At 45.5% G+C, this 12,999-nt stretch overlaps 1 protein-coding gene across 1 annotated transcript in view; it reads right to left on the reverse strand.

Moving 5' to 3' along the window:
* Positions 1 to 12,999, reverse strand: part of NPHP4 (nephrocystin 4) — a 122,419-nt gene that overhangs the window by 62,059 nt on the left and 47,361 nt on the right. Inside the window, exon 10 of the mRNA XM_075993418.1 lies at positions 5,056 to 5,238. Within this exon, the coding sequence (XP_075849533.1) occupies positions 5,056 to 5,238 (183 nt within the window). The remainder of the gene's footprint in view (positions 1 to 5,055; positions 5,239 to 12,999) is intronic.

Raw genomic sequence — 12,999 nt, forward strand, 5'->3', positions numbered from 1 at the left:
ATTGACTTCTCCTCTCTAGCTATGAAATTCCTAGATGGCATCAACTTCTAATAGAAGATTGTTTCATCCACATGAAAAATCTGTTGTTTAGCATGGCCACTTTCATCAGTGACCTTAGCCAGATCCTCCGGATGCCTTGCTGTAGCTTTTTCATCAGCTTGTTGCTTCACCTTGCACTTTTGCTATGGAGATGGCTTCTTAAACCTCCAAACTTTTCCTCTGCAGATTCCTCAACTCTCTCCGCCTTCATAGAACTGGAGAGAGTTAGGGCCTTGCTCTGGATTAGGCTTTGGCTTAAGAAATGTGGTGGCTGGTTTGATCTTCTATATAGACCACTAAAAATTTCTCCACATCAACAATAAGTCTGTTTCACTTTCTTATCATTCATGTGTTCACTGGAGTAGCACTTTTAATTTCCCTCAAGAACTTTTCCTTTGCATTCATAACTTGGCTAGCTGCTTGGCTTTCAGCCTATCTTGGCTTTCAACATGCCTTCCTCACTAAGCTTAATCATTTCTAGCTTTTGATTTAAAGTGATAGACATACAACTCTTCCTTTCACTTGAACACTTAGGCCACTCTAGGTTAATTGGCCTATTGGAGAACAGGGGGGCCTAAGGAGAGTGGGAGAGAGAGAGAGAAAGGCCAGCTGGTGAAGCAGTCTGAGAATATACACTGATGAAGTTTACTGTCTCATATGGGCATAGCTCGTGGTGCCCCAAAGCAATTACAACAGTAACATCAAAAATCACTGATCACAGATCAGCATAACAGATATAATAATGATGAGAAGTTTTAAGTATTGCAAGAATTGCCAAAATGTAACACAGGGACATGAAGTGAGTACATGCTGTTGGGAAAATGGTGCCGATAGACTTTCTGGACGCACGGTTGCCATACACCTTCAATTGCAAAAAACACAGTATCTGCACAGCGTAATAAAGTAAAGCATAATAAAGTAAACCCTGTATTTATTCCTTCTGGATTTTTGTTCCTATTTCCCCTTTCCTGCCTTCTTTTGAATTATTTCATTTTATCTATAGTTTTTAATTAGCTCTTTGCATCTTTTTTAGTGACTACTCTAAGGATTTAAAATATAAACACCTAACTTTGCACGGTCTATTCAGAACCGGCACCCTACTACTCCATGTGGAAACCTGTGCCCACTAGTCCCTCCACCCTGCCTCCTGCCTGTTAGCGCCCTCTGCTACATCTACATACCTTTAAAATCTCATCAGGCACTGTTAGCATTTTTGCTTCAAGCATTCAACACATTTCGAATAACAGAAGAAGAATATTATATTTATAATTTATGTTATTCTTTCTTCATTCCTGATGTTCCAAATATCTACCTTAGTATCATTTCCCTTCTGTCTGAAGAAATTCTTTTAGCTGTTCTTTTAAAAAATATCACTGACAATGACTTCTCTCAATTTTAGCTCATCTGAGAATGTCTTTGGTTCCCACCTTTGTTGCTCTAAGATTCTCGAGGGATACAGAGTTGGGGTCCCTGGGTCTCTGTGTGCACTTTTAAAGTGCTGTTCCATCTTCCTTCTGGCCTCGAGTTTCTGATGAGGAATCCACAGTCACTTGAATTACTGTTTCTCTGTAAGTAGCACCCCATTTTTCTATGGCCGTTTTCAAGATTTTGTTTCTTTATCTTTAGTTTTCGGCAGTTTGCCTATAATGTGCTTCCGTGTGTTTCTTTGCTTTTTTCCTCTGGAGTTCATTGAACTTTGCAGATCTGTAGGTTTATGTCTTTTGCCAAATTAGGGAAGTTTTCAGCCATTTTTTCTTCAAATATATTTTTCTACACCCTACTCTTTCTCTTCTAGTGGGATTCTGATGACATGGGTGTCAGCCTCTTTGGTTATGGTCCTACAGGTCAATACTGAGGCTTTGTCTGTTGCCTTCTAATCATTTTTCTCTCTCTCTCTCGTTCAGGTTGAATTTCTATTGATTTATCTTCAAATTCTGCTTTTAGGCTATCTAGTGATTTTTTATTTTGGTTATTTTATTTTCCAGTTCTAAAATTTTCATTCGATTCTTCTTTTTATCTTCCATGTCTTTACTGAGACATTCCACCTTTCCATTTATTTCCAGAGAGTGTGTTCTTACTTACCACAGCATTTTTATAATGGCTGCTTTAAATACTTTGATAATTCCAACATTTATGTCATCTCTGTGTTGGGGTGTGATATATGTCTTTTCCCCTAAGAAGTTGAGATTTTCCAAGTTCTTGCAGGACAATTACTTTTAGACTGTTTCATGGACATTGTGAATATTACATTGTAACACTCTGAGTCTCATTTAAATCCTATGAAGAATGTTGATATTTTTATTTAGGTAGGAGTCAACCCAGCGGGTTCAGGACATGGTTTCTGACCAGCCTGCTGTGAACTGTGGTTTCAACGCTGGCTCCACTTTCAAAGCCTGTGCAGTGTGCTCTGCAGATCCCCCACATTGCTCCACCCAGTGGGAAACTCTGGGCCTGGGCCGCACAGTCTGTTCCACAGGTCAATACTCAAAGTCTTTGGCAGACCCATGCATGTGTGGCTCAGGGGCAAACCCAGGGTTCTGTTAACAACTTACACTGCTGCTTCCCAAGCTCCTACCTCAGTGATCTCTCTAGTACCTTCCAGTTCCCTGGAGACCCCTTCTCAATTCTCCAACCAGCCCCGCGGTCTTGCACACTTCCTACAACTGGGCCTGAATCCAGGCCAAGCAGTGGAGGACAGAGTGTGTTAAAGATGGGCAGGAGTGTACAGAAAAGCCAAAGTTCTCATCCATTACTATGGGAAGTCAGTGTACAATGTCTAAAATAGACAAACTAAGAAACAGAAGTAGAAGCATAATATTTTTTAAATGAAGGTAAATACCATAAGTCACGGCTAAGAGTTAAAAGTGGCTGCCTTTGGAGATATTATATAATTTTTTTTAAGAGACTATTATTTCCTCGAGGGAAAAAGACAAGAGGTAAGAAAGAAAACATAATCGTGATATACTACATTTTACAGTAAATAACAATGAAATAATCATAACAACGTAAACCACAAAATCGTGCCAGAAATTATGGGATTTTTATAATATTTATATTTTTCTTTGATTGACAGCTATCATTTCTACTCAACTGTCAGTCCCATGGGATCAGGGATGTCCATCTTAGAGCACATGTAGGTGCTCGATAAAGATTCACTGAATGACTGACTGACCGAGATGAAGGGTGAGCCGGCGCAGGGGTAGGGATGAGGCACACCTGGGTTTCCATCCACCGAGACTCCAAGGTGCTGCATCGGTAAGTAGGAAATGCAGGCAGGAGCAGAGGATGCCTTCACAGTGTGGGAGAGAGAATCAAGTCTGTGGCCAGTGTCAGTTCACTGTTTTAGTTTATTACATCTGCTTGGAGTAATGGTCTCCACCAGGGGCAATTCTGCCCCCTGGGAAACACGTGTCAATGTCCGTGGGATGTTTTGGGCTGTCACAGTTGGGGGACGCTACTGGCACCCAGTGAACACAGGACAGGGAAGCTGCCATGCACAGGACAGCCCCCACACCAAGAATTATCTGGCCCAAAGTGCCAACAGTGCTGAGGTTGAAAAGTTCTGATTTAGAAATTCCTTGTGAAAACGGCAATATTTGATACATTTGTATCTTAAGATAGGTAAACCTTCAAAACACTCATGCCCCAATATAGTTTACACACTTGAAAAGTGAAGGCAATATAGTGTGGCACAATAAGCCTAAAAGTAAGTAGCATGAATATTTATTTATACACCTGCCCAGACTGGGATGGGGGGTGGGGATGAGAGAGGAGAGGAGCAGAGAGAATGGTGATGGCTTCAGGACTTCTAATGGCAATTTTATAATAAGGGCTCAAACTAGACCATGTGGGAATGCAGCAAAACACGGTCCCATAATGAGAGACATTCCTTATGATATGAAAGGTGCACTGTCAGCTGTTCTCTCACGCAGGTCCCCAAAGCGTTATCCAACTCATAAATAACAGAACTGAACATAATATTTGTCGCTAGAGTCAGCACATGGGTGACATGCTGAAATAACAGGTACAGTCCATTTACCTTAGAAAAATGAGACAATTTACTCAAAGGCTCCTATTTGTGCTGCTGAAACAGGCGTATTTTAGGAATGTAGTAGAAGCAGCAAAAGCATACCCCACAGCAACCCTACTCCAGACATGGGCCAGCGCAGTGGTGTCACACCATGTCACTACTAATGACTCCCCAAGGCCGCTGATGGGGCTGGGGAAGCCAGAGAATAAGACCCCTCTCACACACACTTCAACCTATCCTGCTCTTATTTGCTTTCTACATTGGGGTTCAAAGAACGTTTCACTTCAGAAATGTTTCTTTAAACACCTGAAAATCTCTGTTAGGGACCTACCCCTTTGTACATAGCTGAGGCCCAGCAGCAGTTAGGGACAAGTCACAAAGACAAGCCAGGCTGGAAGCCAGCCCCCCTGGTTCCTACCATGGCACTCGGCCCGCTAGAAAACCTCTGGCAAAGGCCACCTGAGGCCCAACCTATGGTAAGTTGTGTAAGTATTTCATTATATAGTACAATGTAATAATAACAAAAATAAAGTGCACAATAAATGTAATGCACTTGAATCATCCCGAAACCATCAGCCCACCTCCTCCCATCCCCTACCCCCGGTCCGTGGAAAAACTGTCCTCCATGAAAACAGTCTGTGGCGGCAAAAAGGTTGGGGACTGCTGCCGGTGCACCCAACACGCACAGCACGGAAGTGGCTCTTGTTGCAAAGTGTGTATAAATCAGTCACAGGTCCACCAAGTCCCCACAGGAGACCAGCATTGAACAGAGACGTTGCAAGACCCACAGTAAAACTGGCCTCATCGAGTTTACTCATGACCGTGACTCAGAGTTCATACTCATCTTTGTAAGGGCATCTCCATGACATGAAAAACTTCTGTTCATGAAACATCTACAAACATATTGTCAACTCCTGCCTTGGAAAATTAACTTGCTAGAAGCTCATCAGAGAAGAATCACACGTAAAAAATACCTAATAATTTACCTCTTCGGAGCTCATGCTGGCTGAGGGTACCTTATAGACCAGGCAGTGTGAGGGGTTGGGCTGGACTCCGCCCTGGAGAGGCAAGGTCACCCTCCCGGAACTGGCTTCCAGCGAGGGGCTCCAAACAGCCCAGCGCACCATGTACATACACGCCAAGTTGGACGGAGAGGTGACCGAAGCTGCCTGGAATCAAAACAAAACACATGTGCATGTGAGTTATCACAAAAGTCACCTGGGCAGGGGACATCAACAGCGCTTTCACATGTTTAATTTAACTAGAGCTCAGTGCAGCAGGCGCAGGGATCATCAGCTTCATTTTACGAAAGAAGAAACTGAGGCAGAAGGAGGTCACAGCATCCATGGTGCAGACAGAGCAGGTGCCAACAACCTCCCATTGTGAGACCCCACCAGCCACCCAGGACCCCTTCCTACCCAGGCCAGTCTCCTTTCTCTGGCTCAAGGCAACACTAGCTTCCCCCTTAAAGATCAATACCGTTTTTATGACTCCCTCGTTCCCATAAGGATCTTCCGGCAGGTTTGTAATCATTCTGTACCTTGCCATCACCTACTCAAATCCACCAGCAAAATGCTAGAACAGTACTCTGAATTACTAATAAGAAACCTTGTAAATTAATAAAGAATGCACATGAATATTCCACTTAGGGTTATTAGCATGCATTTTTCTTCAGCAAAGTTTCAGCTTAATATATATTTATATGTATGTAACTTTATATGAAATTGGGAAATCAATCAAGTCAAACTGCAGGCGTTGTTCCTTCTTTCTACTTCTCTATGGTCGGCCAAATGGAAGGAATGAGGACACTAAGAAAACCCTTGGGTTAGCAACCACATTTAAAGAAAGTCATTTTCACAAATATGGTTTCAGAGCTTGACTCAGCAAAGAGTTGCAAAATTACCACTTTCATCCATTTATTTAAAAAGAAAGTAATCATAAAGCTAAATTCCAGGTCTTTGTCAGGTACCAAAATCCCGCTCAGCCTGGGCAACGAGGCTTAGCTTTACCACCCCGGGGAGGAGGACCGCGGAGACGACCAGCACCGAGCCCAGGCCCTGCTGGCAGATCAGCAGGAAAGCCGCTACTCAGCCAGACGCCCCAGGATACAGGCGGCACGGGTCAGACTGGGAGCCCAGGGCAGAGCTCTTTCCTCACCCCCGCCCCCAGAGCACAGCTGCACCGACTGAGTCACGCGGAGCCCCGTCTGACCCTACAGACTGGGACCGCTCAGAGGAAGGGGCGGCAGCCAGCCTGCTTTCACCTGGGACTCCCAGCCTCAGCAGCCACGTGCAGAGGAAAAATAGCCCCAAGGCAGTGGGGGAAATGGAATAGAGCAGGTATTCCACTTCCTAGTGCTTTCTTCCTGGGCAACAGGGACAGTGGCACCTGCGGGAATGAGGAAGGCAGAAGAACAGGTGGCTCCACACTGTCCCCGGGCACCAGGCTTAGGGCTCCTGGGCTCTGCTAAGGGACCCACGGGCATCCCTCTTAATGAACCCAGGCAGCCGTCACAACCGTACAACCGTGGCCATAGTCACAGGGAGGGGGGTGGCATGGAAGGAGGGGGTGTCCCACTCTTGGCAACGAACGGAAGCCCATGCCCTGCCTGGGCCCTGTAGAGAGCATCATCCACAAGGGAAGGAGACACCCGTGGGGACCCACTGACTTGAGGTGTGCCAGGAGCCAAGGAGGACAGCAGGGCTCCAGCAGTGGTGGCCAGGGGCCCAATGGACCTTGCTTATTTGGCTAGACACGCCAATGGGGAGCGGCTATGCCACTGTCACTGCCCAGACAAGCCTGCGCTCAGTCCCGGGCAGATGTACACACAAGCCTCTGGCTGGAGTCCTGACACAGATGGCCCCATGGTCTGCTGGGCTAAACCACAGCCAAGTTCACGCACAGGCGGATCTGAATACGGCAAAGAAAACGGCACTTGCTTCATCCAAGTCAGTCTCTTCCAGACTGTTCCTGCCAGATGATATCCCATCCTGTTATGTCCTTTATATCCATGTGGGGAAAATCTAAAACCAGCATCGAGTTTTGGATTAATCTCTCTTCATATTGTAACTGGACCTCACACCATCCACTTCAGCAGGGCCCTTGACCGCAGCTCAATTCTTAATCACATCTGGACACTGCCACATTCTCGCCCCATCACCAGCGTGAGCGGGAATTTGGGTCCCCGGCAATTCAGTGAGAAAAAACCCACATCCTGGAAATACATGCAAAGAATCAGGACAGTGAGAAACGGAAGCGTATGCCTCCGCACCCCACTTTCAGTGTTTGTCACATACAAACGTATCTGCCTCTCCCCACCCGGCTAGCTGGACGACAGATTTTAAGACAGTATTGAGTACCTATAGTATGTCAATGAAAAAGTGATTATAAATCCACTATTTTTAAAAAATAAATTACCACAGGTTGGTCTGATGGCAGTGAGTTATCAGAACTTATTAACATTTAATATCATTAAAGTTGGTATACAACACCCTACTGCTAAATTTGACTGGCTTAAAATAAATAAATAAATAAAAGTATTATAAATATATTAGGAAAACTGGTCCCTAAAATAATCTATAAGGGTTCAACAATGTCTAGACTACTTTAATAAATAGTTATCACCTGCAAAATACAAAAATTTATTATTATAGGATCAAAAATGAAATATATATATCCAAGTTTTCATACTATTTATGTAACTCCTTCTGGTTTAATTTTTCAATTGGGTGATTTCAATATCGAGTTTTCTATTTTCATAGTTCTTTGTGGGTTTTTTTCTTGGTGCTCAATCAATACAGATCTCCTCCGTGTGAAGTGTCTGTCAGTTACATAAACAGCCATTTTGCCTCGCTTTTGTCATTAACAGCTCTAACAAAAAGGATGGTTAGTTATTGATTCCTCTTCCCGGGACCCCAGAGGGATGATCGGGGCCAGGTGGCGATCCGATTGCCGCACATTTGTCTGCACTCTCTGACAACCAGCCCACCGTGGAGCCTGCAAGAGGAGAACCTCCCTGGTTCTCTCTGACTGGCTCCAAGAAGGCCACAGGCACCCAAGCACATGGGCAGAGCAAGAATACTGACTTAGTGGGCTCCTGCGATCAGTGAATTCTAGTGGTTGAGATTAGATGAGCTACATTTTAATCTCTTATCCTTGGATTTCAATTCATGCAAACTGAAAAGAGAAAAAAAAAATACATTCAAGTGTTCCTGTTTATAGACTTTTAACTATAATAGCAAACAATATACAAAAGACCACATGGATACGCTTGGATTACAAGACAGGCTTTGTGGTGGAACAGAAGCGCTACGCCAGCATCCACCAGGCAGAGCCACAAATCAGAAAACAGGCACTTGACCGTTGGCATTGCTACAATCCAGAGTCCCGGTGGTGGGCTGAATGGTGCCCTCCAAAATGATGTGCCTCTAGCCTAATCCCTAGAACCTGTGTCTGTGACTTTTTTTGAAACAAGGGTCTTCGCAGATGTAGTGTAAGATGAGATCATCCTTGATTACCCAGGTTGGCCCTAAATCCTATAGCAAGTATCCTTATAAAAGCAGGACAGAGAGAGGTTTGAGACAGAGGGAGACACACAGAGAAGAAAGCCGTGTGACGACACGGGCAGAGAATGGAGTGATGTGGCCACAGGCCAAAAAGACTGCTGGGAGCCATCAAAACCTGCAAGAGGCTGGGAGGCTCCCCCGCCCAGAGCCCTTGGAGGAACATGGCCCTGCTGACACCAGGCTTTCGGCCCAGCAGAACGGATTTTGGATCTATGGCCTCCAGAACTGTGAGAGAGTAAGTTCGTGCTATTTTAAACTAATAAGTTTGTGATACTTTGTTACAGCAGCCACAAGAAACTCATACAGTCCCCTGGTGGCTTCTATCCTCAGATTAACATGAACTAGAGAAACATTAAAACTTCATGTTATGTCATGAGCTTTATTTTCTTTAGGTTTTCAGGGACAGTTTTTCACTCCCGCCTGGGTCACCATGCCACTGACCCTGGGCACTGTTCTGCTGGGACCCTCAAGCCCCAGGGACTGAGAACACACAGCACAGGTGACGGTGGCATCTGTCTGGGCAGGGGGGGGGGGTCCCACCCAAGCAGCACAATTATGCTCCACTGCCCTGAGGTCATTTCCCGGGACAGAGCTGGGACCAGGGGACGGAAGTCTAGATGGAGGTGACCACATTCGGGCACTTGGAAGAACAAAAATGTTAAAAAGACAAACTGCGGTGTCAAAACTATCTGAAAGTTCCCAATCCACACACAAATCACAGATGAAAGAAGGGGTGGCTTAAAGAAACAAAAACAAGAGAGAAATTTGGTAACTATGATGCAGACGGAGGTGGTGACGGGGCACAAGAAAACTGTGGAGAGAGAGCTCAGGCCCGGGCTGGGAACAAGCACGCCACACATCCACACGGTCTAAGAGCCACGGGGACAGGCAGGACTGGCTCCGCCAAAGGCACCGCCCCCGTGCACATCAGCTCGTGTGTGACCCCCAGAACGGCCATGTGAGATGACTACCAGGCAGGAGCAGGAAACAACAGCACTACCAGCCACACGCAGAGGGTGGCCTGAGGCCCAACCCAGGCGGCCTAAACCAAGGAACACCTTGGGAGCTTTAGCCAGGCATCCGACCGCTGCTCAACAAGCTGGGCACATGAGCAGCGGACAGTTCCTGCAACTCAGAGCTCAGACGGCCGCCTGAGAGCAAGGCTCTCTTCAGATGACATGTTTGCTGACATTGTCCTTGAAGGACACTGGGTTCTTGGCCCTTGAGGTGAACTTCACAAGGCCTGAGAGACGTACCCCTTCCCGCCCACCGAGGTGACGAGCTCAGAGGGCAAAAGGCAGCCTCCCAGCGTCTCACCTCCCCTGCCTGCTGCGGAGGAAGGACCAGGCCCAGGGACCACCACACCAGGCAAAGCCACTGCCGGTTCTCCAGCAGAGGCTCAGAAAGCAGATATCATCAGCCTGAAGTTCTTCATTCCATAAAATAGGTCAATTATATGCCAAAACCTTGCCCAAATGAGATGAACAGAAAACTCAGCAGCTGCTGTGGGCTAATTTCCTTCATACACATTCATGGTGGAGAAGGAAACCTAACGACATGTAATTAAAGTCATTTAATCTGCCCATATACGGCACAGTACACGCAGTGCCATTTAAAAGTACAGTAATCATTTAATAGGCAATATTTTCATTCCATTCTACTGAGTAATTATTTTTAAACATATGCACAAACAGTGAGAAAACTAGGGTTTGGTTTTAAATAAAGTTCTACGACCTGGAATAACTCTTCCTACTGGCTAATGGGTTCACAAAACTTTGGCCTTCTTTGCAAAACAAGTGTCAACTTGACACTGATTAACAAGAAGCAAGGGGGAACCATTAGGAGTTTGGAGCTGTGGCCCGTGCGGCGAACAGGTACGTGGCCACCACCCTGTGCAGGCCACGCTAGGGCCCAGGCCATGCATGTGGTACTGCAGAGCCTCTGCTTTTGCTTCCTCTGGAGATCCTGCCCCCGAGGTTATACTTCCCTCTCCACTCTCCAACTGGGTCTTAAAAACCAGCGGCCCCTGGGCTGTTTGGGGCCCAGCATTGGTCCCATGGGCATTATTCCTTGACCCCCTGACCTTGGCCACCATACCCCAGGTCCAGTGACTACTCTGTAGAAGGGATTCATGTGAGGCTGGCCCCAGGCCTTTTATGAGATGGTATTTCTATGACCCTGGATTCTAGAGACCTTGGGAGCAGGAAGCTCTCTTTTATTAACCACTTTGGTAAGAGCGTCCACTATAGCTGACAGCCACAGATGAACACGCACAACCAAGTGTAGACTTTAGTCGACAGCCAAAAGCTTTTACTTTTACAGCTTTTATCTCTGCAGTTGCAGTGTGTACGTTCTGCTAATAAGTTACTAGGAATCTGTGACTTTTTAACAAGTCCAATGGATGGAGAAGAGCTTCCTGCCCTGGGAAAGGCAGAGCTCGTGGAAAGGACTCAAAAGGCAAGACACATGCAAGACACATGCAAGACACATGCATGACCAACTGGACTTAAAATCAGAACCTCTGCTCATCAAAAGACAGCGTTACCATTAAGGGTGCTATGGTTTGAATATGTCACTCCCGCCCACCCAAAAAGCATATTTTGGAAACCCAAATGCAACAGCAAGGAGGGGTTGGGCCTAACGGGAAGGCTCCGCCCTCGTGAATTGATGAATGTCGTTAGTGCAGGAGTGAGTTTCCCATAAAAGGATGAGTTTAGCCCCTGTTCTCTCTCTCACCTTCTCTTTGCCCTTCCACCACAGGATGGCCCAGCAAGAAGGCCCTCACCAGATGCCGGCGCTTGGTCTCAAGACTTCCCGTCCTCCAGAACCCTGAGCCAGTGAACTCTGCTCATGACAAATCGCCCAGCCTGGTGCTGCTACAGCCGCAGGAAACAGACCAAGACAGGGCAGCCAGGTAGAGGGGACATGAGACCTGCCTGCTTTATTCCTTATAACTGCATCTGCATCTACAACCACCTCAAAATACAAAGTCTAATTTAAAGACAGCATGTGGCATATATGAGCTATATATAAAGTGCCGGTAAAATTTTAAAAATAATAATGGCTTTCCACAAAAATAAAACAAAAACATAGTACAAAGTTAGACAATATAATGAAAAAAATCCCATTTATAATAATAGCACAAAAACTTAAATGCCTGTGAATAAGTTTAATAAGAACTGTCCAAAGTCTACATGTTAAAACTATTTTTAATATCATTCCTGAAAGACAAAAATAGACTTGAACAAATAGAAATACAACCCTTCTTCTTGGTTAGGACATCCCAACAGAATGTTAAGAATTAAGATATGGCTGGGCACAGTGGCTCACGCCTGTAATCCTAGCACTCTGGGAGGCGGGAGGATCGCTCAAAGTCAGAAGTTCAAAACCAGCCTGAGCGAGACCCTGTCTCTACTAAAAATAGAAAGAAATTAATTGACCAACTAAAAATACATATACAAAAAATCAGCCGGGCATGGTGGCACATGCCTGTAATCCCAGCTACTCAGGAGGCTGAGGCAGGAGGATCGCTTGAGCCCAGGAGTTTGAGGTTGATGTGAGCTAGGCTGATGCCACGGCACTCTAGCCCAGGCAACAGAGTGAGACTCTGTCTCAAAAAAAAAAAAAAAAAAAGAATTAAGATATAATTTCTCATGAAATTCATTTATGAATTCACTGCAATCCCAATAAAAATGCCAGTTAGCATTGTTATGGAGCTAGACCTCCTGATACTAAAGTTCACCTAGAAAAATAAACATGCAAAAATAGCTAGAAAAGCAAAGCAAGGAACAGGAAGAGCCGGGAGTCTCAACTTGCCCTAGCAGATGCTAAGACACACAACAGGGCCTCCAAAATCAAAGCGGTGTGTGGCCCCGGCACATGAACAGAGTGAAAGTCCAGAAACAGACACAGCTCCACACCGGGTGGAGCACGGGGAAACACGGGTCCTGCATCGCTGTGGCAAAGGGCTCTGAGGAACTGGGAGTGGGAGCGGACGGCCGCTGGAAAACTCAGATCCGCCCCTCGCACCACGAACGAGAGATCTAAACATAAAAAAGAAAACCCTGCAAGTACTAGGAGAAAGCACGGGTGAATTCCTCCGAAAGCAGAGAACGAGGAAAGGCTTTTCACCCATGACTCAAAATGCAGATGCTATAAGAGACTGATAAATTTGACTACATTAAAAAGTGTTTTAATGTTTACATGGCCAAAAAAAAAAGGGAAGAGAACAGAAAGTCGAATGACAAAGCCAGAAGATAATTATCTGCGACATGCATCACAGATAAAGAGCAAATATCCTTAAGAAACAACTCCAAACATTTGAGGAAAAATGCAAAAACCCTATAGAAAAAAATGGGCAAAAGA

The sequence above is a fragment of the Microcebus murinus genome, chromosome 2, assembly GCF_040939455.1.
Source record: "Microcebus murinus isolate Inina chromosome 2, M.murinus_Inina_mat1.0, whole genome shotgun sequence".
NCBI lineage: Eukaryota > Metazoa > Chordata > Mammalia > Primates > Cheirogaleidae > Microcebus > Microcebus murinus.